Source organism: Dipodomys ordii, unplaced genomic scaffold (assembly GCF_000151885.1).
Source record: "Dipodomys ordii isolate 6190 unplaced genomic scaffold, Dord_2.0 Scaffold7, whole genome shotgun sequence".
NCBI lineage: Eukaryota > Metazoa > Chordata > Mammalia > Rodentia > Heteromyidae > Dipodomys > Dipodomys ordii.
Window position 1 is genome coordinate 16,536,592 of NW_012267223.1, and position 23,946 is coordinate 16,560,537.

Genomic DNA, 23,946 nt, shown 5'->3' on the forward strand with positions numbered 1-23,946 from the left:
TTATTGTCAAACAAAACTTGCTATGTTTATTAAGACATGATTGCTAATAACTTAAGCAGAATTGGCCCCACAAATCATCTTTCATATGCATCCTGCAAAGTTTCTGAGATATACTGGAACAGGCTTCCTCAGTGACTCAACTGGATCTGAGGAAAAATAGAAGAAATTATACACCTGATTTATAGCTGTTGGTCATCACAAACATGTCCTAACATTCTAATTTTGAGACAGAATTGCTGGACTATTTCCCCTCACAACTGTGAACAACTTATACTGTTCACAATTCCTCCCAACTGTATGAATTCTTTTTTCTAACTAAATCTATCCACACTCCTACAGTCTCTTCTTCAGATTCTTCATGAATCTGAAACCACTAAGACCCAGTAAACAACTATGGTGAACAGGCTAACTGCAAAGGTCTACCGTTATCAAGCCAAAGATGCAGACATAAGGGAAGCACGCCCAATGTTTTAAATACCGGGCCACAAAACAAATAGCCATCCATATGCCCTACTTCACATGTAAGCCACTCAGTAATCAATCTCCCAGGAAACATCTATACAATAAGAGGTTTAAGCTCATGCAAGCCTGTAGATTTCCATTTCGGTTAAGCCTATTCTCCTCTATGGATTAAACATGTTCAGTAATTACAATGTTGATGACAATTACTGAGTACAATATTAGAGATCTGACCTCAAAAGAACAGAGGCAGATTGTTGTGATTTGGGTAAGAAATTCCCAAGGAAGGCTCAGGTCCGGCTATACAGCTCCTGCTCTATTTCCACGCCACTCCCCTAACTGAGGATACAGCAACCTAGGAGCAGAGAAACAAAGCTGAGCTAATGTGTACCTCTGCCAAGGGACAGCACTTGTGTAACCTTACAACCCGTAGCATTTATAAAATAGAATTTTCTTACTTCAAAGACTCTTTTTAGAAGTCCGAGTAATGGTGCAACCTGAAGAGAAAAAAAAAAAAGCTTTGTAATCACCCGAAGTATCGTCAATCTGATCATGGAATGGCATGTAAAAAGTGGCATTTCTCCTCCCCCACAGTATAACCCCTGTTTTCACTGTATTTGATGTCAGTATAGTTTGTGGAGGGGAAGGGAAAAAAACAAATTGTTTAAATAGGGATACAGGTGGATCCACTGCAACAATGAGGGGTGGGAGATGGGAAGGGACGGGAAGGGGAAACAAAGGAGGCAACAATGCTTGATAAGAAATGTACTCATTACCTTGCTCATGTAATTATAACCCCTCTGTAAGGTATTTTCACAATAAAAAAAGGGGGGGGCATTTCTAATGACTAACCATTCTCAGTAGGCAACTGGGTTCAGATTCCTCAGTCTGACATTGTTTAGGATCATAATACCTCAGATAATAGACAAAACTACTAAGTTTACTCCAAAGCATCAAATTATGATCTAGGAAATACCTAATCATCAACACTAAATAAATGTGTTGTCAACCTAGTTCACTTACTAGCACAGCTAGTAAATGCTCCATAATTGTGGAATCTACAAACTGTAAAAACCAAGAATACACAGTAACCCTTCACATTTCAAAAGCAGTTTCTACATATCTGACTTTTAAACATAAATAATACCTACCTATACATCAGGGCTTTGCCTTTCTCATTCCCTACAGCAAAATATCCACTTCTGGGAGAAAAATCCATGGTTTGGGCACGAGAAATAGTCTTCTTTTTAACAACTGGGAAGTTAGAAAATACTGTACAAGAAGGAAGATGAACCTGCAGATCATAAAAAGCCTTAAGTTACAAAAGTGGGAACTCATTCATTTCGATTGTGGCATATACATGGAAGTATTGTTCTCTGAGTATAGCAAAGTGTTTCAAAACTAAAATTTGATTTCTAAAATACTATTAATTAAGAAGGAAGGAGGGAAAATGCAGCATCTAGCATGGTGCCTAGAGATTCAGACACTTGCTGAACAATAAGTGAATGAATAGGCTGAAGTGGCAAATCAATGACAGTACCCATTAAAGTTCTGGCTTACTGCTCATAGTAAATACTAGAATCAAACTGAGTGTTGGTGTTCACACCTATAATCCTACCTACTCAGAAGGCTGAAATTTGAAGATTATGGGTAGAAACTAGCCAGGGCAGCAAAGTCTTTTTTTTTTTTTTGTCAGTTGTGAAGCCTGAACTCTGGGCCTGGCGCTGTCCCTCAGCTCTTCAGCTCAAGGCTAGTGCTCTACCATTTGAGTCACAGCACCACTTCCGGCTTTTTCTGCTTATGTGGTGCTGAGTAATCAAACCCAGGGCCTCAGGCATGCAAGGCAAGCACTCTACCACTGAGCCACCTTCCCAGCCCATAGGGCAGCAAAGTCTTATCTCCAATAAACTACTAAGAAAAAACTAAGTGGAGCTGTGGCTCAAGTGGTAGTGGATAGCCTCATGCAAAAATTCAGGACAAAACCTAGGCCCTGAGTTCAAGAGTTCAAGCCCCAAGACTGGCACAAGGAAAAAAAAAAGAGGAAACTCTAAAATCTCATCACAGGAATTGACATTTTACATTATGACGTATTTGATTTTACTGAGGCCCAAGGGGGTCACACCATTTTCCAGTATCTTAAGACTTTTTATATTTTTCAACATCTGATAAACCCCTTTACCTTTGCCATCTCTTCTCAGAGAGTTGAATCATGAAAATCTGATTCAGCCACTGAAACTGTATTCTGATTTAGAAAGCCAAAAGCTCCATGCAAAGCCTAGACCAAGTGTGAGATGGAGTAAGGTCAACTTCTAAGGAAAATGGACCCATACCTAGATAAGTGAGTGAGGTAAGTCCTCATCCAATCTGTGGACGGATGAAACCTAACAAGTTATTTTACCCCTGATTTACTGAATAAGAAATTCCGGTGATTAGAAGGGAAAAGGAAGAATGATGAAATGAGTGACAATGAATAAAGATGAATTGTATCCATAAACTGAATGGTAACTCCTTTGTACAACTACTTAAAGTATAATTTAAAATAACAAAAAAAGAAATTCTGCAACTTTGTACTACATCCAAGATTGTAGATGTGTTCATTTGAGTTTCCTACTGATGCAACAGCTTTGTTTTATATTCACAGCTTTGTGCTGGGATAACAAAACTGTTTGGATCATTATACGCAATTGCATTTAATGATACCAACATGGTTTCACTGAGGCTTTCTGAAGCTGTTATGCCTGGCTTCTTTCCATTAGATATTATGGTTGACTACCATTTTAAAAATGTGATTTGGCTGTTACTAATGAATTCCTTGTGTGATTTTACCACAATAAAAAAAACATAAAGGCTGTCATGATTACTGAAGCAAACTAGGCAGAACTAACTATTGTGCATCTTACAGAATATATTATGTCAACAGGATATAGATCCCATGGTTTTCTGAAACTATTTACTATCATTAAATTGACAAAAGGTTAGTATGAGCCAGGAGAAAAACAGAGATTTTAAAAGCTACCTCAAATTAGAACCTTCTAATTTATCAAATGACTCACTGAACAAGGAGGCAATAAAATACAAAAGCTCTATTCTTCATATTTTTTCCCCAGTGGAGTACTTTTTTTCTTTTTTGTCGGTGGTAGAGCCTGAACTCTGAGCCTGGCCCTGTCACTCAGCTTTAGCAGCTCAAGGTTAATGCTCTACTGCTTTAGCCACAGCACCACTTCCGGCTTTTTCTGCTTATGTGGTGCTGAGAAATTGAACCCAGGGCACTCTACCACTGAGCCACCTTCCCAGCCCCAGCAGAGTATTTTCTAAGGAAAATCTTACACAGAATCCCAACATATCCCATAGACAGTATAGACATTATCCCATAGACAATGATTGTATGTAATACAGGCAGAAGCTTCAGCTTCTCTTCACACTAACTACCCAAAAAAAACACTCTGTCAGCAGTGCAACAAAGAGTACAGAATCAGAATTATAATTCTGTCCCTTACTAACTGGGGCTTGGAAAGTTAATACTCTAAACAACTGTTATTCAACTCAAAACTGTTCTAAAGAGTTCTTGTTAGGGCTGGGAAGGTGGCTCAGTGGTAGAGAGCTTGCCTTGCATGCTTGAGGCCCTGGGTTCGATTCCTCAGCACCACATATGCAAAAAGAAAAAAGTCGGAAGTGGCACTGTGGCTCAAGTGGTAGAGCGCTAGCCTTGAGCTGAAGAGCTGAGGGACAGTGCCCAGGCCCAGAGTTCAGGCCCCACAACCGGACCCAAAAATAAAAAAAAAAAAATTTTTAAAGAGTTCTTAGTTAAGTAAAAAGTCGGAAGTGGCACTGTGGCTCAAGTGGTAGAGCGCTAGCCTTGAGCTGAAGAGCTGAGGGACAGTGCCCAGGCCCAGAGTTCAGGCCCCACAACCGGACCCAAAAATAAAAAAAAAAAATTTTTAAAGAGTTCTTGGTTAAGTAAACAAAATATGAAGCTTTTAAGTATGTGAAGCTTTTGTTGAGTAAGCAAGATAAAAATAACTATCTTTGAAAAACACAAACTGATAATACAAACATAACAGTACTATATAGTATCACTATTCTAAATTCTATGCTGTTTATCTAGAATAATTGCTAAATGAAGAAACTGGTACTCTGATGAGTAGAGAACTTCAGAGGTAAGTGTGACATAAAATGAGCTCCAGTGTTGGGCCAAAAGGAGTTAATGTAACACTACAGCTGGTATCCTCACAAAGGCTTATTTACAAGTGTGATCCCTGGATAGTGTCTGGGAACCTGGGTTGTAAATACTTCTATGCAACTTTTATGCTAACACTTGGCATTCTGGTACATGTATTTTGATAAGTATTATACTAGGCACAGGGTGCTGCCAAGAACCCAAAAAAAAAACTCTTGAGCATTACATCTCAGATGAGCATAGGTAAATGTGTAATATAATTCACTGTCCAGAGGAATCAAACATGTCCTATGTGAACAGTAAAGGTGGTTCCTGGTAGGTTGCACTACTTCCATCCAGTCTTCACCACATACACCTCTTCCCTTTGCTCACTTGCTTGCATTCTTTTGCTTTAATAAATTTTCAGCAAGTGAATATGACCATACACAGTTCTAAGTCTTTCCAGTAACTCACAAACCTGAGGTGGTCCTAAGGATTCCTGACACCAGGTATTTAAGAACACTGTCTAGTTATCCGAATTGAAGTAATTTTAGGTTAAGTTATTTTGAATTTCAATTTGTTTTCAAAATCTACGTACTGCCTCCACTCCATTAAAACAGGCATTTAAAAACCAGGTAAAGAAAAGCCATATACTGATACCCTACACCAACAATACTACTTATTCAGGAGGCTGAGACTTAGAAGTATCACAGTTCAAAGCCAGGCCAGGCAAAAAGTTCATGAGACTCCATCTCTAGTTAATCAGCAAAAAGCTGAGTTGGAAGCATGGCTTGAGTGGTAGAGTATCAGCCATGAACTAAATGAGAATGCAAGGCCAAGTTCAAGCCCTGGGACCAAAAGAAAAAAAAAATTAGATAAAGAAAACTGTAGAGGAATGAGGTGTTTACCCTATGTTTGTTTGTTTTCTGTCAATTGCGGGGCTTGAACTCTGGGCCTGAGCTCTGTACCTCAGCTCTTCAGCTCAAAGCTAGTGCTCTATAGCACTCTACCACTTGAGCCACAGCGGCACTTCCCGTTTTCTGGTGGTTTACTGGAGATAAGAGTGTCACAGATGTTCCAGCCTGGGCTGGCTCTGAACTGTGATCCTCAGATCTCAGCCTCCTAAGTAGTTAGGATTATAGGCATGAGCCACCAGCGCCTGCCTCCTAAGTAAATTTTTTAACATATGTTGAAAAACATTTCTGAAAGTAAGGACTACCACTTAAGAAATGTTGAGAATGGACAGCTTAGCTTTCCCAAAAGAACTGAAAACAGGAAGGTGGCTCAGTGGTAGAGTGCTTGCCTTGCATGCATGAGGCCCTGGGTTCGATTTCTCAGCATCACATAAGCAGAAAAAGACAGAAGTGGCGCTGTAGCTCAAGTGGCAAGCGCTAGCCTTGAGCTGAAGGACAGCATCCAGGCCCAGAGTTCAGGCCACACAACAGCCAAAAAAAAAAGAACTGAAAACAGAAAACTGGTGGTTAATTGTGTCAAAAACTATACTACTAATAATTTCTACAAGAGTGACTAGTCACTTCTAAAAATAATCCACTGTTCTGAAGTCACTATTATGACTTATGTTTTTTGCTTAAATTTTGAAGTTATCAATGATAAAGGGTAAAGAAATATTACCAATCTGACAGCTTCTTTCATTTTTCTTGAGGCTATTGCCAAGATTTCTGTAGTGGGATTGAAGGTCAGAGAAGTAACACCAGTAACCAGGTTCATTATAGCTTTTATTGGCTTTGGATTAGTTTCTTGGAGACAAGAATCTTGATTGTATATGTTTACCACTCCAGAACTAGAACTGCAAAGACAACAGGAAATAAAAGTATTTTAAAGTAAGTAAAAGGGCTCTCACAACCTAAGTGAACACAAATGTTAATCCACAAACTGGTGTTAGGAAAAATAGCATGTTAAGGAGAACCCAACAACTAGATGGTTCATGGCAAAACAAATTCTTATCAGTTCCACTCCAGTCTTGCAGAGCTCTTAGATAACTCAGCTTCTGTCAGCTTATGCCCACCTTTAAAATTAAAAAAAGTACAAAAAAAAAAAGCATAGAATCTCTATTATATTCATTCCCCTGATAAGTATCTATTAAATGCCAACTCTATGCCAGGCAGTATTTTGAGTGCTTAGGACACAATGTTGAACAAAAGAGATCAAGATCACCATTCTCACAGTCTATAATGCTTACTGCCTATCATCCTAATTTGTGAAAAGCAACTGTCTTTCCCCATTGACAGCTCCTCCTTCCTTTACTGTACCTGTAGGAATGTGCAAAGTAGTGGTGAACAGCAGTAAAAAGTAGGAATACTACAACCAACTGTTACAGAAATTATCTACTCCGTTTATTTAACTGTTTACTAGCAAAGAATAGTAAAAGCAAATCCTACCTAGTAATTTAATAATGTTAGTAAATCACTTATAAAATCAGTAACATACAAGAACTTTATATCAACATTTTTTGTCTCAGTGTAATGTTATGAGCATTAAAAAAATAAGGCACAGGGCTGGGAAGGTGGCTCAGTGGTAGAGTGCTTGCCTTGAATGCATAAGGCCCTGGGTTCGATTCCTCAGCACCACATAATCAGAAAAAACTGGAAGTGGCACTGTGGCTCAAGTAGTAGAGCACTAACCTTGGGTTGAAGAGCTGAGGGACAGCGCCCAAGTCCAGAGTTCAGGCCCCACGACCGACCAAAAAAAATAAATAAATAAGGCACATAATTCAGACACTGAATTAAAAGTATCTTACTATCTTAGCCCACTGTTGCTATAACAAAATATCTGAACCAGATAATATATAGGTGATAGAAATTTATTTCACACATAATTTTAGAGACATAAAAGTCCAAAAATCAAGGCTCCAGCAGTCAGTCTAGTGGGGGCTGCTCTGTATTTCCAAGATGGGAGCCTCATTACTACGTCCTCCAGGGGGCCTTACCTGCCAAAAGGAACTGAACACACTCCCTCAAGTCAAGCCCTTTTCTAGGGGCTCTAACTATAGCCAACACACAAACAAAACGTTAAGAATTACTTAATGCTTTAAAGTTTTCCTATTACTTATACATTTTCTCACTTGATTCAAGTAACTTTTTTTCTTTTATTTTTACTAGTCCTGGGGCTTGGACTCAGGGCCTGGCACTGTCCGGGAGCTACTTTTGCTGAAGGCTAGCACTCTACCACTTGAGCCATAGCACCTCTTCTGGCTTTTTCTGTGTATGTGGTACTGAGCAATCAAACCCAGGCTTCATGCATGCTAGGCAAGCATTCTACCACTAAGCCACATTTCCAGCCCAAATAACTACTTCTTAAATAACTCCTGAACCAAGAGTAGACAATCCACCAACAGGTTACAACCAGGGTGTTCTGTATACAAAGATTTTCCCAAACAGGAGATGGCCATTAATTAGCCAGAACAATGTCTCCTATGAACTGGGACAAGGAACTACCAGCATGTAGTGATTATGGTAGGAGCTGAAGCTGAAATACACAGAAGCAAGATGTAATGGCCTATGTCCATAATCCTAGCCACTGTGGATGCACACATAAGAGAATGATCATAGTTTGAGGGCAGCCTAAGCAAAACATTTGCAAGACTCATCTTGGCATGGTAGCATACACCTATCACCCCAGCTATGCAGGAAATGTAAATAGAAGATATGGTACAGGCTGGCCAAGACATAAACCTAATCAAAAATAACTAAAAGCCAGGCACCTATGTAATCCTAGTAATCCTAGCTACAGAGGAGGCTGAATTCTTAAAATTGTGGTTTGAAGGTAGCCTGGCAAGTCTGTGAAACTCTCAATTCCAATTAACCACTAGAAAACTGGAAGTGGCACTGTGGCTCAAAGTGGTAGAACACTAGTCTTAAGCAAAAAAGGGGGGACAGTGCCCAAGCCCGGAGTTCAAGCCCCACAACCAACAAAATATATAAAAATAACTAAAACAAAAAGAGCTATAGCCTTGGCTCAAGTGGGGAAAATCTCTGCCTACCAAGTGCAAAACCATGAGTTCAATAAAAAGTATAACCCAACCAAGACGTGTATGTACAAAGGACACATTATAATTTTTTTCATGCTCCTAATACTACTATACTACTTAGAGATGCTAATCAGTGGTTTGGTAATGTATCTTACGACTAAAAATGTTTGTATAAAGTGCTAAGGATCTAGTCTACAGTAAGTATCCAATACCTCCTCTCTCAATCAACTAGGAAAGAATAAAGCCATCTTTTTCCCAATGTAATAACCACTTTCTTCAGTAATAATAAAATGTTTTAGTTATATCATTTTTTTAAGTATCTACAAAAATAAAAAATGCTATTTCCCAAGAACATAAGGAGATCCCACTACCAGAGTGCTAAAATTGCTATAATTATCTTTAAGATTTAAATCTGACTGGGTACTGGTAGCTCATCCTTGTATTCCTCACTACTCAGGGAAGCTGAAATCTGAGAGTCAATGTTCTATGACAAACTGGGCAAGAAAGTCCTTAAGACTCATCTCCAATAAGCCACTCAGAAAAAGTCAGAAAAGGTGCTATGGCTCAAGTGGCAGAGCACTAGCCTTGGGCAAAAGAAGCTGAGGGACAGACCCGGGCTCTGAGTTCAAGCCCCAGAACTGCCCTCCCCCCCCGCAAAAAAAAAAACCTTAAATCTGAAGTTGATTTATTCTACCTCCTCCTCAAGAAAATGAAAATAGAAAGAAAACAAGATGAGACCAAATGGGTATTTTAAATATAGGGAAATACATAATGATTTAAGGGTAATTTATTATTTTCTTTGCTAAATATCTGGAAAACATTTATTAACATGGCATTATTAAATTAAAATATGAATTAAGTTATATGAATATGTAATTTTTATAAGTATACATATTAAATGCTGCATCAAGACAAAGCAAAAGGCTCACCTGGGTTTACCAGAATTGTTCATACACAAACTTTCTCACTGGCACAATGTGATTTAGGCGTCATGAACCTCTACTCACCCACAAGCAATATACTGTCCATTCCTTGATGTGGCAATGCTTAATGCACGTAAATTGCCTTCATCAACAAATCTGTTAAGGCACCTCCTAGAGTTCACATCCCAAATATAAACTTCGCCATCCCCTGAAGAAAAGATCCAAAGAAAAGCTTGGTTAATTTTGTTTTAAACCTGAAAGTCAAGTGAATTAACCATGTTTATAGGCCTAGTTAATATCATGGACTACAAAAAATAATACTCCTGCTTTCTAGAAAATGGACTACAAACATTTACTATAATGCTGAGGATCGAATCCAAGTCCTTGAACATGCTAGACAAACATTATAATCGTGAGATACATCCCCAGCCCCTAAAAAAATTTCCTGTGAACTTACACAGTTTAAAAAGTACATCCAAAGAAAGGACTTTACTTTTTTCTCTTCTTGTTGGTTGAGGGACTTGAATTCCTCCCTGAGCTCTTTTGATCAAGGCTAGCACTCTACCACTTTGAGCCACAGATCCACTTCTTGTTTTCTGGTGGTTAATTGGAGGTAAAAGTCTCAAACTTTCCTACCCAGGCTACCTTTGAACCATAAGCCTTAGATTACAGTTTCCTGAGTAGCTAGGATTACAGGCACAAGCTGAGCTAACAGAAAGGATTTTTCACTTAAAAAAAAAAAACAACAACAACAAAACATGATCCTCAGATCTAGGAAGAACTGATCCAGACACAAATAATTTACCATTTAACTTAGAAGATATATTCACTTTTTTAATCTTTCCAGGTCATTTCAATAACAAGGAATGCTACTAGTGATAAGCATAAATAATTTAGAGAAAGGGGGCTGGGAAGGTGGCTCAGTGGTAGAGCGCTTGCCTTGCATGCATGAGGCCCTGGGTTTGATTCCTCAGCACCACATAAGCAAAAAGAAAAAAGCCGGAAGTGGTGCTGTGGCTCAAGTGGTAAGAGTGCTAGCTTTGAGCTGAAGAGCTGAGGGACAGCGCCCAGGCCCAGAGTTCAGGCCCCATGACCAGACCCCCCCCTAAAAAAAAAAGAAGCTCAGGGACAGTGCCCAGGCCCTGAGTGGCACACACACACACACAAAAAAAATAATTTACAGAAAGAATTATGTGGGCAAGATAAAGATATTAAGCTAGGTGTCAGCCGGCCCAGATAGCAAAGTCCATGAGACTCTTACCTCTAATTAACCACCAAAAGAACACTAGTCTTGAGCAAAGAAGCTCAGAGTGCTCAGGCCGAGTTCAAGACCCAAGACGAGTTCAAGACCCAAGACGTGCGCACGTTCACGCACACATGCACACAAGCACACATGCACACAGGATATCAAATACGGAAAGACCACAAATATTTATATGTAAGCTAAGACCATCTGTGAAAATCAGTCTTCATTTCATTTTTTTCTCTCATCCAGTTGATTCTGACAACTCTCCTCCCTAATCCATTATCCACAGCTGTGATAACCCTACAGCCGCCTCAAAAATGGCTCCTCGTTCCCTACTAGATTATCTCTTCCTTTTCTGTAAATATTGTTCCAAAGTTCACCCTTCTGTATATGTTCCCTTATTCCCCACTTTAATGAGATCTGAGCCAATTTCAGTTCCATCTACTTCCTTGACAAATCAACTTCCTCAGGCTGGGCAAAGAATAAAGGTTAAGTAGCAATGAACATGCTAACACTGCATGTTGAAGGTGGCTAGTTCTTCAATATTACTATTTGTAAATGAGGAGGAAAATGTTAGTATAAAAGTTAGTTAGCTGGGCGCCGGTGGCTCACGCTTGTAATCCTAGCTACTCAGGAGGCTGAGATGAGGATCATGGTTCAAAGCCAGCCTGGCAGGAAAGTCTGTGAGACTCTTATCTCCAATAAACCACTAGAAAACGGGAAGTGGTGCTGTGGCTCAAGCGGTAGAGCGCTGGCCTTGAGCTGAAGAGTGCAGGAACAGTGCCTAGGCCCAGAGTTCAAGCCCCACGACCGACCAAAAAAAAAAAAATTAGTTATAAAAAGTTAGTTATAAAGTGAAATCTCATCTTCTAAGGAAACTAAAAAAAAAAAGTAATTTTTAATTAAATTTGGCACAAAGACATCCAAAGCTTCTGCTTCTCTTTTCATTAACTTACCAGACGAAGTATATATTTTCTTACTATCTGATGAGAAAGTGCATGCTGATACTCTTCCATTAATCTTCATGCTACCAATCAGCTCCTTGGTCTAAAATAATACATATCATTTACCAAATGTTAGTGAACTGTTCTCTAGTTTCTAGAAGTTAATTTTAAATCTTTTTCTGACCATCAAGATTTTCTACCAACTGCCCACAATTACTCCGCTAAGTACCTCTACTATGAAGATTCAAGGGTACACACTTAGGGTTCAAGATGTCTTTAATCCTGATATACTAATATCTAACTCAAAAGGAACAAGAGAACAACTAATAATGCTTTACCTTCATTGACAGTAAATGAGAATATCCAGCAATACCATTTATGAGCAAGAATGATCCATCTGGGGAGATTTCAAAACGTCTCACTACTTTCTCTTTCAAACCTATTAAAGGAGATGAATCAATTAAAATAAGGTTAATGTAAGTTTCAATAAAGTTATCACGTTCTTACAACTGAGTTTACCTTTTAAAATATCACAATGTTATGACTGAGCAAAATCCTATGGATCACCAAAAAGGACCCAAACAAAATGCTTGGTAAAACTGTCGTAGTTAACATTCACCATTTTAATTGTAAAACACAGATTCAGTTCTTCAGATAGTAAATATATCAATTTTCCAAATGTAAGTAGTAATGCACTATAAGAATAAATAATAAACGCATCAGAAATACTTCAGAATTGTAACTGCAACCTTGAGACTCCCAGCTAAATTCATATGCCCATTAATGTCTAAGAAACCCTGGCTCAAAGCACAATTAGATAAACGAAGAACCTACTAAGAAAGGATCATGAAAGGTATTAGAGAACACAGTAAAGAGTGCAAATAATAAAGATAAGCACCATAAATGTTTAAGTTGGCCTTATTCAGTCAATGGCAAGCAGAAATATGGCTGTAAAAAGCTACCCTTGTCCTTTTAGAGACACGTGCATTGTAACAAAACCGCCAGTGAGCTGTGGCTTGTGCCAACACTACCTCCCAGATTTATGACAGTAACTCAGCCAACCTCATTACAATGGCATTGGTCCCCAAAAGAATCATGAATGGCCGGGCACTGGTGGCTGATGCCTGTAATCCTAGCTACTCAGGAGGCTGAGATCTGAGGATCGCGGTTCAAAGCCAGCCCGGGCAGGAGAGACCGTGAGACTATCTCCAATAAACCACCAGAAAACCGGAAGTGGCGCTGTATTTCAAGTGGTAGAGCGCTAGCCTTGAGCTGAAGAGCTGAGGGACAGCGCCCAAGCCCAGAGTTCAAGCCCCACGACCAACCAAAAAAAAAAAAGAATCATGAATGAAGTGTCACTATATTTTGTGGTAACAGTAGAAGAATACAAAAGAATGGGTAAGGTTGAGAGCAAATAAATCTTTACTGATAAAAATAGTTTATTTTTTACATTATTTTACTCTTTATAAACAAAAAAAAAAAGACACAAAGCCAGGCACCAACCAGTGGCTCATGCCTGTAATCCAAGCTACTCGGGAGGCTGAGATCTGAGGATCATGGCTCGAAGCCAGTCTGGGCAGAAAAGTCTGTGAGATTCCTATCTCCAATAAACTACTAGAAAAAGCTGAAAGTGGTGCTGTGGCTCAAGTGGTAGAGTGCTAGCCTTAACCACAAAGAGGCTCAGAGACAGCGCCCAAGCCCTGAGTTCAAGCCCTAGGACTGGCAAAAGAAAGACACAAATACCTTCAAAGTTACAATAAACCACAGAAACAGATGATGTAATTCCTATCTATCAACGAAGTGAAGCATATGTCCAGGAGCTACAAGCCAGGTACATCTAACTCTCTCAGTTGCTAACTTTACAACCAAGAATCTGCAACTGCATTCTAGGGTGATATATTTGTAAATTATGATCATGCTGTAAATGCTTAAGAAAAAAGGCCAGTTCGCAAGGTGCCAGTGGCTCACACCTGTAATCCTAGCTACTCAGGAGGCTGAGATCTGAAGATTTCAGTTCAAAGCCAGCCCAGGCAGGAAAATCCATAAAACTCTTATCTCCAATAAACCACCAGAAAACCGGAAGTGGCGCTGTAGCTCAAGTGGTAGAGCGCTAGCCTTGAGCTCAAAAGCTGAGAGACAGCGCTCAGGCCGAGTTCAAGCCCCATGACCAACCAAAAAAAAAAGAAAAAAAAGGTCATTTTATTACCTTCATTTAAATACATTAGCTCAATAAAATGACATTTTTCCAAATGTTGTAACTAACACTCTTAAGATTCCTCTGAGGTGAAAAAGTGGTCATAATTATTGTTAAAATGAACTCAGCTTAGTGGGGTAGGGGGGAACTGGTTGGAAGCTCAACAGAAATCTTACCTCTCACTTGATGCACAGGAACTAACTTTCCAGCTAGCATATCATAGACATAAAGAACTTTGCTGTGAACACTTGTGGCTAAAACCTCTTCTCCATTTGCAGTAAAACAAGCCTTATAGATTGGAAACCTATCCAAATAGATGCTCTGGATTTTAGGATTTGTCTTGCCATCAACCTGTAAGAAAGTACAAAATGTTGCTCTTGGTTTTTTGTCCATAGACTCTATATGCTGGCAGTGAAACTATCACATTACAAGCCTTCCCTTACAAAGCATACCTGAAAGAGTGAAATAGAATTATCTAACCCAGCAACCATCACCACCTGAGCACAAGGGTGGAACTGAACTGAAGAAATCCGAGCAGTGGTAGGCCGTTCAGCATTGGCATGCTGGCAGTTCTTCATCTGTAGAATAATAAAGCAAAAATTTTATCAACTCAAATAATGTAGTGTAGAGAAACAAGCATTATGATTACAATAGAAAAGAACTGAATGGTAGCCAAAAGCTACAACTCTGGCACCAACTACAAGTCTCTTCTTTACAAGTATCCATGTTTACCACCTCTCCAATTACGGGATTAATAATCATTAAGACAGATCCTTTTGTTAAGGCACAAATAGGAAATGCTCCCCCAGAGACTCATGAGTCCCCAGTGGTAGTGTTGAAAACTGTAGGATATGGGGCCCCGATGAAGGAAGTAAGGCACTGAGAACATGCCCCTGGGACTAAATTTTGCTCTGGTTTTCCTCTTTCCTTTTCTCCTTTCTGGCTACTATGACATGATCGACTTTACTCCATGTTCTCCAAAGTATGTGAGAGTCCATCTCTGGTTTGTCAGCAAAAAGCAAGGCTGGAGTCAGGCACCAGTGGCTCACGCCTATAATCCTTAGCTACTCAGGAGGCTAAGATCTGAGGACCAAGGTTCAAAGCCAGCCCAAGTGGCAAAGTCCATGAGACTCTTATCTCCAATTAACCACCAGAAAATCGGAGGTGGCACTGTGAGACAAGTGGAAGAGCATTCGCCTTGAGCTGAAGAGCTGAGGGCATCACCCAGGCCCAGCGTTCAAGCCCCACGACCGACAAAATAAGTAAACAAATAAATAAAGCAAGGCTGGTAGTGGTGCTGTGGCTCAAGTGGTAGAGCACTTGCCTTGAGCTGAAAACCTCAGGGACAGCACCCAGGCCCAGAGTTCAAGCCCCATGACTGACCAAAAAAAAAAAAAGTTCTTTCTTTATGGCTGAGAATGTGGCTGAGTGGTAGAGTGCCTTGGGTTCATTTCCTCAGTACCACATAAACAGAAAAAGCTGGAAGTGGCACTGTGGTTCAAGTGGTAGAATACTAGCCTTGAGCAAAAGAAGCTCAGGGACAGTGCCCAGGCCCAGAATTCAAGCCCAAGGACTGGCAAAAACAACAACAAAAAATAAAAATAAAAAAAAATAAAATAAAAAGAAAGCAAGGCTGGACACATAGTTCAAATGGTAGAGTGCCAGCCATGAGTAAGCCAGCCAAGAAGGCATGAGGGAAGCATAATGTATACATTTGTTTGGAACCAGTGATTTATGTTAACTACATTTTCAATGGAGGTGAGTTCACTCTGTGAAGAACTGAATGAGCTGTGCTCTCTCTGTCTCTTAGTAACTTAGCAAAATCTAAAACATGCCATTTTATAGCGCGGGGTAAAAAAAGCTGTTAATTTGAGATATATAATTGAAGCACTTTACTCTGTAGGCACTTAAATACCACAATAAATAGCAGAAGTTAAAATGTAAATAGCATAAGCCACTTCATGCCTATAATCCTACTCAGGAGGCTGAGATCTAAGGATTGAGGTTCAAAGCCAGCCCAGGAAGGAAAGTCCATGAGACTCTTATATCCAATTAACCACCAGAAAACTGGAAGCACTGTGGCTCAAGTGGTAGAGCACTAGCCTTGAGTTGAAGAGCTCAGGGACAGTGCCCAGGCCCAGAGTTCAAGCCCCATGATTGTCCCCACCTACCCCCCCAAAAAAGTATTATCTAAAGTGGTACTTGAACAGAGACCAAGCTGGCCACTAGCAACACTTAATGGACAGACTGGAGGAAAAACATGGACAAAAGTTCACAGGTAAAAAAATAACCCAGCCTGTTTTAAGGAAAATAAAAGAAATATTTGTATGGCTCTAGCAGAGAACAAAGAAAAGGAAATGTGGGCAAAAGTTAGATCATGTAAGGCAGTGTAGACTATGATAGGAATTCACAGGGTTCCAAAAGGCAATAAAAAGTGGCATGATCAACACTTGGCTACTGTATGAAAAATGATTTAGAAGGAGGCAAAGTGTTAAATATAGAGGCCAGTCACAAAGCAACTACATGGGCCAAGGAGATGACAGCAATATGGTGAGGACGCTACCAAGGGAAATGCAAAGAGATATGCAAAAGGAGGAACTAAGTATGATTCAGGTTTTACTTTTTCATTTTTTATTTTTGCAGAAGCAAAAAGAAAAAAAAAAACTAACAAATATTTACCGAAGTAAAATGACAGCAAGCACAATTAATCTTACACATATCAGAAACCCATACATACTGTGAAGCTGAATAGATCTCAAAAATAATTGGTAAGTCCCAACTTCACCAACTCTCACCTTCAAGATTCCTCTTGGAAGAGAAGTTGATGTGGATATGAAATTCCCAGTCCTCTGCAACAGATCATCTTCATCTTCTTCACTTTCATCTAAGTCAGGGAAAACCATAAAGCTAACTTTAGAATAACAGTCTTTTACCTTATCTCAAACTACTCTATTTCCAACTGCAATTCCCCTCCTGGCCTTCTAAACTCAATCACCTTTTTAAAGTTCCAACTGGTAAAAGCAAAACAGCAGAACACATTTTAAAGGAAAAGACAATGATGACTTAGCATTTAGCATACATAGTTAAAAATCAAAGCTTGACTCAAATAGAAGATTAACACACAGATGGTGACTAAAGATGAAGTGAAACACGCAAGTTTAAATAAAGCCAGCAATTTCATTTAAAAAGAGCAACTCATAATTATGTCAAAATTAGCAACGGGAAGAACAGCAGAGCTTGCTTAACAACATAAATGCAGAAGAACTAAGAGTAAGAGATCCGTTGACTAAAAGATCACAGTCAGCAAAATGTATAATCCAACTCAGAAAGCTAACAAGGCTTCTTGTCCCCTAGACATGACTGAGAATAGTACAAGAAACAGCTGAGAAGTTGAACAGACTTCTTTAAACCCTCATGGAGCTAAGAAGGCCAAAACTAGCACACCAAGCCCTCTAAGCTTCTTGACAGAGGTCTGGTAAACTACCAGGCTTTCAATCAGGGCCACAAATGCTACAAGTAGGATTATAGGTAAAGTAAAAAAAAAAATTCAAGAACTGAAATCTAGCTTTAAACCTTCACAACTCCTCACTGGAATAACAATGGTCAGCACTCAGTGAAATATAGTAAGGCCAATATTAGTATTATAATTTGACTGAAAATCAAAGAAAAAAAATGCACAGGTATCAAAGTAATAAAGAGCCATCAAACTTTTTGGGGACAGGAAGAGAGGTTGAAAAATTAGGGGTAGAAAATCCTTTTTTTTTTTTTTTTTGGCCCAGTCACTTGGATATGTGTAAATTCATTTGTGGGCCATACAAAATTATCAATGCAAGCAGACAATCATGGGCAGCTGACAAGAAGTATATGTCTATCCCATCAGGTACCAAATTCATGGGCCTCATCTGTCCACCAGGAAGATATTCCTCATTTCTGCCCTATACTTCCCTCTGAGAAACAACAGACTTCAAAATCTGAGCATCAGCTAAAACAAAACAAAAAAGGCCTCTTGAAATACTAGATTTTAAGGAACATAAGAAAACTCAAATAATAACAGAGTAAGTAAAGAGACTAACAAGCCATCAACTCACCATCTGAAGATGTTTTCTGCTTACTAGTCTCTGCCCATGCAGGTACTCCTCCCATAGCATGTTGAAATCTAAACAAAATATTGAAAAACAAAACAATGTTGTGGTAATCTTCATGTTCATAGACGTGGATATATAAAATATATAAGCATCCTTTATGTATAAATTTCTACCAGTCACTACCTTTAAGAACAAAAGTTCTCTTATTCATATAGAGCCTATGTTGAGAACTTTCATGAACCTCTGCTCACCTAAAGTAATCTTGGCTATAGAACATCTAGACACAAATCTGTTGTTAAGTTTATGTCTAGATATTTGTCTTATTTTCTCAGAGAAACACAAATGTTCAAGACTAAGAAAGAAGTCTCTTTGTGGTTACAAACTAGTGACAGAGTACATTAAATTTGTAATAGACTAGTGAGAATAAACAAAGCTTCATCATATATCATTTAAATAGGTGCTTTCCACCTGAAAAACAAAACAAACGTTAATAGTTGTTCTAAAAGTAGCCAGAAGAGATCAGAGAGTCATTTTTAATTCTTTAACACAGAAGTACAAACTAACCAGGTACCAGTGGCTCCTATCTATAATCCTAGCTACTCATACGGCTGCCATCTGAGGACAGAGGTTCAAAGAAGTTCCAAGCCAGTTCAAGAAGAGTCTGTAAAACTCAATTTAAATTAACCTGCAAAAATGCCAACCAGAGGCAAGTCTCAATGATAGAGCAACAGCCTAGTGTAACAAAGATCAGTGAGAGCATGAGGCTGAATTCAAGCCCAAATAATATTAAAAAAAATTAAAAACCCTCCAAACACAGCCACTAGCTATAAACTACTAGAAAAATGGACAAAAACATATGAAACTACTTTCAGAAATTGGACAACAGGCATTAGTGTACTGAGCACTACAATCCCCAGAAAATTTCCCAACAGTATTAATGCCTGTTCACACTATGTCCATTTGTTTTTGTTTTTTTAATTTTCCTGAACAAAACAGCTCTGGGAGAGTTCAAGCTTGGGGGTTGGAGGTGGGAACTAAAAATGTAACCAAAAAAGATGCTATGCTGCTATAGCCAAAGACAAGAGAAAACAAAGGTAAACTACTAGATATATATCTCCTGGTGAAGCCAGTAAAAAGTGATACTTACTCTTCTTTGAGCCTCTTTTGAAGCTTATCTTTTGAGAGTTTAGTTTCTGTGGCATTTTTCATCATATCTTTCCGAAATCGATTTTTCTTCATGTCAACCCTGTGAAATAAAGAACAGCAAAATTTAACTGGCTCACACCTGTAATCCTAGCTACTCAGGAGATTGAGATTTGAGGATTGCAGTTCAAAGCCAGCCCAGGCAGGAAAGTCTTATCTCCAATTAACCACCAGAAAACTGGAAGTGGTGCTGTGGTAGAATGCCTGCCTTCAGCTGAAGAGCTGAGGGACAGTGCCCAGTCCCAGAGTTCAAGCCCCACAACTGACAGAAAAATAAAAAATTAAGCAATTTTAAAGTCATCATAAATTGATAGTACCTTTAGTATTTTCCAAAGCATTTAATGGAACAATATTGGTTATGACTGTAAGATATGGTGGTTGATGGTGTAGCTCAAGTGGTACTGTGCCTGCCTAACTTTCAGGAGGCCGTAAGTTCAAAACCTCAGTATCATGAAAAACATAAAAAGATTATAAGACATGGAATATCTCATATGCATACTCTCTATTCTTTTTCCTTTGGTTCTCTGGTATTCCAAATCATACAGTTACTGTTTAGAGAGCTAGTATTTCACAACACTCATCATAACTTACCTAGAAATATTCTTCAAAATAAACCCCAAGTAAGAATAAGAGCTCAATATACAAAAAGCAAACTTTAAAATAACTATGAAGAAAAAATGTGCACAAAAGTTGTCTCTTTATGATAAAGGACATTTCCCAGTTAAAAGTTATAAGTTATTAGAGATCATAAAAAAAAAATATTCCAGGCACTGATGACTCACACCTGTAATCCTAGCTACACAGGAAGCTGAGATCTAAGGATCGCAGTTCAAAGCCAGCCCAGGCAATAAAGTCCATGAGACTATTATCGCCAATAAACTACTCAGAAAAGGCCAGAAGAGACTCAGGGACAGTGCACAGGTTCTGAGTTCAAGCCCCAGGACTAACAAAGAAAAACAAAAAGATAATAAACATTTTAAAGAAAAACAGTAAGTTGGGTGATAGTGGCTCGTGCCTGCATTTCTTTCTACATAGGAGCCTGAGATCTGGGGATTAAGGTTTAAAGTCAGCCCAGGCAAAATGTCTGTGTAATTCTTTTTTTTGCAGGGGGTCCAGTTGTGGGGGCCTGAACTCTGGGCCTGGGCACTGTCCCTCAGCTCTTCAGCTCAAGGCTAGCACTCTACCACTTGAGCCACAGCACCACTTCTGGCTTTTTTCTTTTTGCTTATGTGGTACTGAGGAATCGAACCCAGGGCCTCAGGCATGCAAGGCAAGCACTCTACCACTGAGCCACCTTCCCAGCCCGGTCTATGTAACTCTTATCCCCAATTAACCACCAAGAAGTTGGAATGCAGCTCAAGTGCCAGAATGCCAGCCTTGAATGAAAAAAGCTAAGGAAGAATAGCCTGGTCATGAGTTCAAGCATCATTACTGAGGCAAACAGACAAACAAGAACCAAAAGGATGAGGAAGTTTCAAAGATTAGACTATCTTTTTTTCCTCTTTGTCAGTGCTGGGGCTTGAACTCTGGGCCTGGGTGTTGTCCCTTAGCTCTTCAGCCCAAGGCTAGCATTGTACCACTTGAGCCACAGCACCAATTCCAGTTTTCTGGTGGTTAATTGGAGTTAAGAGTCTCAGGGATGTTTCTGCCTGATCTGACTTTGAACAGAGATCCTCAGATCTCAGCTAGGATTACAGGCATGAACCACAGGCTGCATTCAGAGAGATCAGACTTATCTTTGTTGTTTTTTTTTTTGGGTCCGGTCGTGGGGCCTGAACTCTAGGCCTGGGCACTGTCCCTCAGCTCTTCAGCACTTGAGCCACAGCGCCACTTCCGGCTTTTTTCTTTTTGCTTATGTGGTGCTGAGGAATCGAACCCAGGGCCTCATGCTTGCAAGGCAAGCGCTCTACCACTGAGCCACCTTCCCAGCCCAAGAGATCAGACTTATCTTAAGGACTGAACTGGACACTTTCCAAGAAGGTAAACTGATACGCAATCTAGCAGTATTTATCAGGAGCCTTAAAAGATATCTGTGCTATATAATCAAGTAATTCTATCCACAAAGAATCTTAAGGAATAAGAAAAAAATGTTTATGGAAGTGGCACTGCGGCTCAAATGGTAGAACACTCATCTTGAGCACCCAGGCCCAGAGTTCAAGCCCCACAACTGAAAAAAAAAAAAAAAAAAGAAGTTAAGCCAGGTGCCAGTGGCTCACCCCTGGAACACAGCTACTCAGGAGGCTAAGATCTGAGAATTGCAGCTCAAAACCAGCCAGGTTAAGAGAGTCCATGAGACTCTTATCTCCAATAAACCACCAGAAAACCAGAAGTGGCACTGTTGCTCAAGTGGTAGAGCACTAGCCTTGAGCTTAAGAGCTCAGGGACAGCACCCAGGCTCAGAGTTCAAGCCCCACAACCAACCAAAAAAATAAAAATGTTTATTTATGAAGGTATTTACCTCAGTATTAATGTAATACAAAATATTTATCCAAAAAGTTACATAAATTATGATTGATTCATTCAAGGGCTACAACAACCATTTAAAATTGCATAATTTTTTTTTTACATGAGATGTTTACAAAGTAACTTCAGGCAGAATATGTCAAAATATCAAATATACAGTACACACTGTATACTGTGAAATTACATCTGTGTGTGAAAGTTTTCTTTTAAGCCTTCAGCTTCAAGCATCATATACTAGAAATTTTATATGCACTATCTTAACCCCAACAGCCTGTTACTATTATTTATGCTGCTTTTGCAAATTAAAAAAAGGTGGATTTCAAGCTTGTCCATGCTGTTTGGAACTGGTCAATTTTAAAAAAAGGCAAGCTCAGCACCAAGACCAAACTATGTCCTCTTGAGAGCTAGTGTACATTGTACAGAAAAGACCAGATGGGCCAAATGCATGGTTCAGTGACAGAATGCCACTCTAGCAAACCTAGATAGGGAGAAACCTATACCAAAGGTTAACAAAAGTTCTCCCTCAACATGGGATGATAAACAACCTTTTCAACAATCACACCTTTTTAAAATATTATTAATTTTCACCACCTGCTGCAATTTCTCATGCATGATTCTAAGTTTCATTTCATTGATGGAATCAGTTCATGGGAAAATGACTATCTAGATTCTAGAAGGAACAAGCAACTTACATTTCTTCATCTTCATCTTCTTCATCCACCCAGACTGGTTTCTTCTGGGGGGGAAAATTATCATGTGCTTCATTCTCCCCTTCAGAATCATCCAAGATTCCACCATGTTGAGTCTACAGAAAGACAAAACACATTCAAGCTCTGAGTTCTTATCCTGTGGTGGTAAACAGACCCCTCATCCTTTGAAGACTTGTAGAATGCATATGGCCCTCTGATGAAATAACACAAAATGCTACCACAACAATAGCAAGAGGCAGAAGCAGAAAATGGGTAAAACATAGATGGAAGGTGAGGCAAAATAAAGCCATCTGAAAAACTCAAAGCACTGAAAGGAAAATACTATTAGACAAGAGCAAAGCTAAGTGGGCAGATGAAGAAAAAGGCAAACAATAAAATCACAAAAATTACAAGACCCAGAATTAATTCTACAGACTAAAAATTAAAGATAAGGTAATCCCTACCTCATATTCTTAGGTACATCTCTTTTCCATTGTTCTTGACTGTGGTTGGCCCCCACATCCTTGAAATTTTATACCAAAATATGTAATCTAAATCCAAACCATAGAACCCCGATAAAGTGATATGGGGCTCCCCCAACCCACAAGACAGTAATGTCCTATAGCTGTTTTAAGCTCACTCAAATACCATCGGCACAGTCCCAGTTGCACATTTTTCCAGTCCTTCTCCCAACTACCTGCTAAATGTGTATTAATTTAGCAGAGGGAGGCAGTAATTCTGCCAGACTGTCCTTGGCCATTCAATCTACGAACTTCACACACCTCCACTTTTATCTGCTTTACCTTGCATCTAGATCATTACTGGTTACAAAGGCTCCAAGAGAGCAGAGAGATTTTTGTTGTTGTTGTTAGTTATGTCCATTGCTGGGTCTCTTCCAACGCCTAGAATCTCTACGTTGGTGCAAAAACCAGATATAAAATAAAGCGAATGACAGAGAGCAAAAATTTAACTTTAGTCACGCCGGGTATTGCCGGTTGTCAGGAAGCGTTGAGTTCTGGCATCCAGAAACTTGAGAATACGTACCAAAGGACATACACTTCTCAAAAGCTGATGTATGTGTGTGTGTGTGTATATATATATATATATATATACATATATATGTGCATATATGTGTGTGTGCGTATATATATGTGTATATATATATATATCGTGATCACGCTGGGGGCGGGAGGGGAAGGTTTAAGATGGTCAAAATGCAGATTCCCAGGCCGGAACTCGGGGAAGCTCGGGCGAAGAACGGCGGTAGGTGATCCACCCCACGACTGCCCGGAGTTCGCTCGGAAGATAACGGAGCTGACTGTCAAAGGCGCTCTCCGCCGGAATTTTCCAAAAACAAAGGAACGAAGTATGCTGCGGAGCGCCTGCAGCGGTACTACCAGGAGCTCGGGCCGCTCGGGGAAGGGGGGAAAGCGCGGTCCGCACCCGCCCAAACCCGCACCCGGCGCCGCAGGCGGAGTGCGCGCGGCGGAACCCCCACCCCCGGCGTCCGCCTTCCGGCCTCTCCCCCCACCCCCTACACACACCTGTGCGCTCCCCTACACACGCACACACACGCGTGCACACACCTGAGCGCCC

At 39.7% G+C, this 23,946-nt stretch overlaps 1 protein-coding gene across 1 annotated transcript; it reads right to left on the reverse strand.

Moving 5' to 3' along the window:
* Utp18 (UTP18 small subunit (SSU) processome component homolog (yeast)) lies at nucleotides 1–22,462 on the reverse strand. Its single transcript, XM_013008781.1, has 13 exons — nucleotides 22,354–22,462; nucleotides 19,143–19,241; nucleotides 17,999–18,066; nucleotides 16,706–16,794; nucleotides 14,363–14,488; nucleotides 14,087–14,261; nucleotides 12,055–12,155; nucleotides 11,729–11,819; nucleotides 9,611–9,734; nucleotides 6,248–6,422; nucleotides 1,611–1,753; nucleotides 918–956; nucleotides 1–146 (listed from the first exon to the last, which is right to left on the reverse strand). Coding segments are annotated over exons 1-12 (1,218 nt in total). The 5' UTR covers nucleotides 22,356–22,462; the 3' UTR covers nucleotides 1–146; nucleotides 918–931.
* Between the last annotated feature and the right edge of the window lie 1,484 nt (nucleotides 22,463–23,946).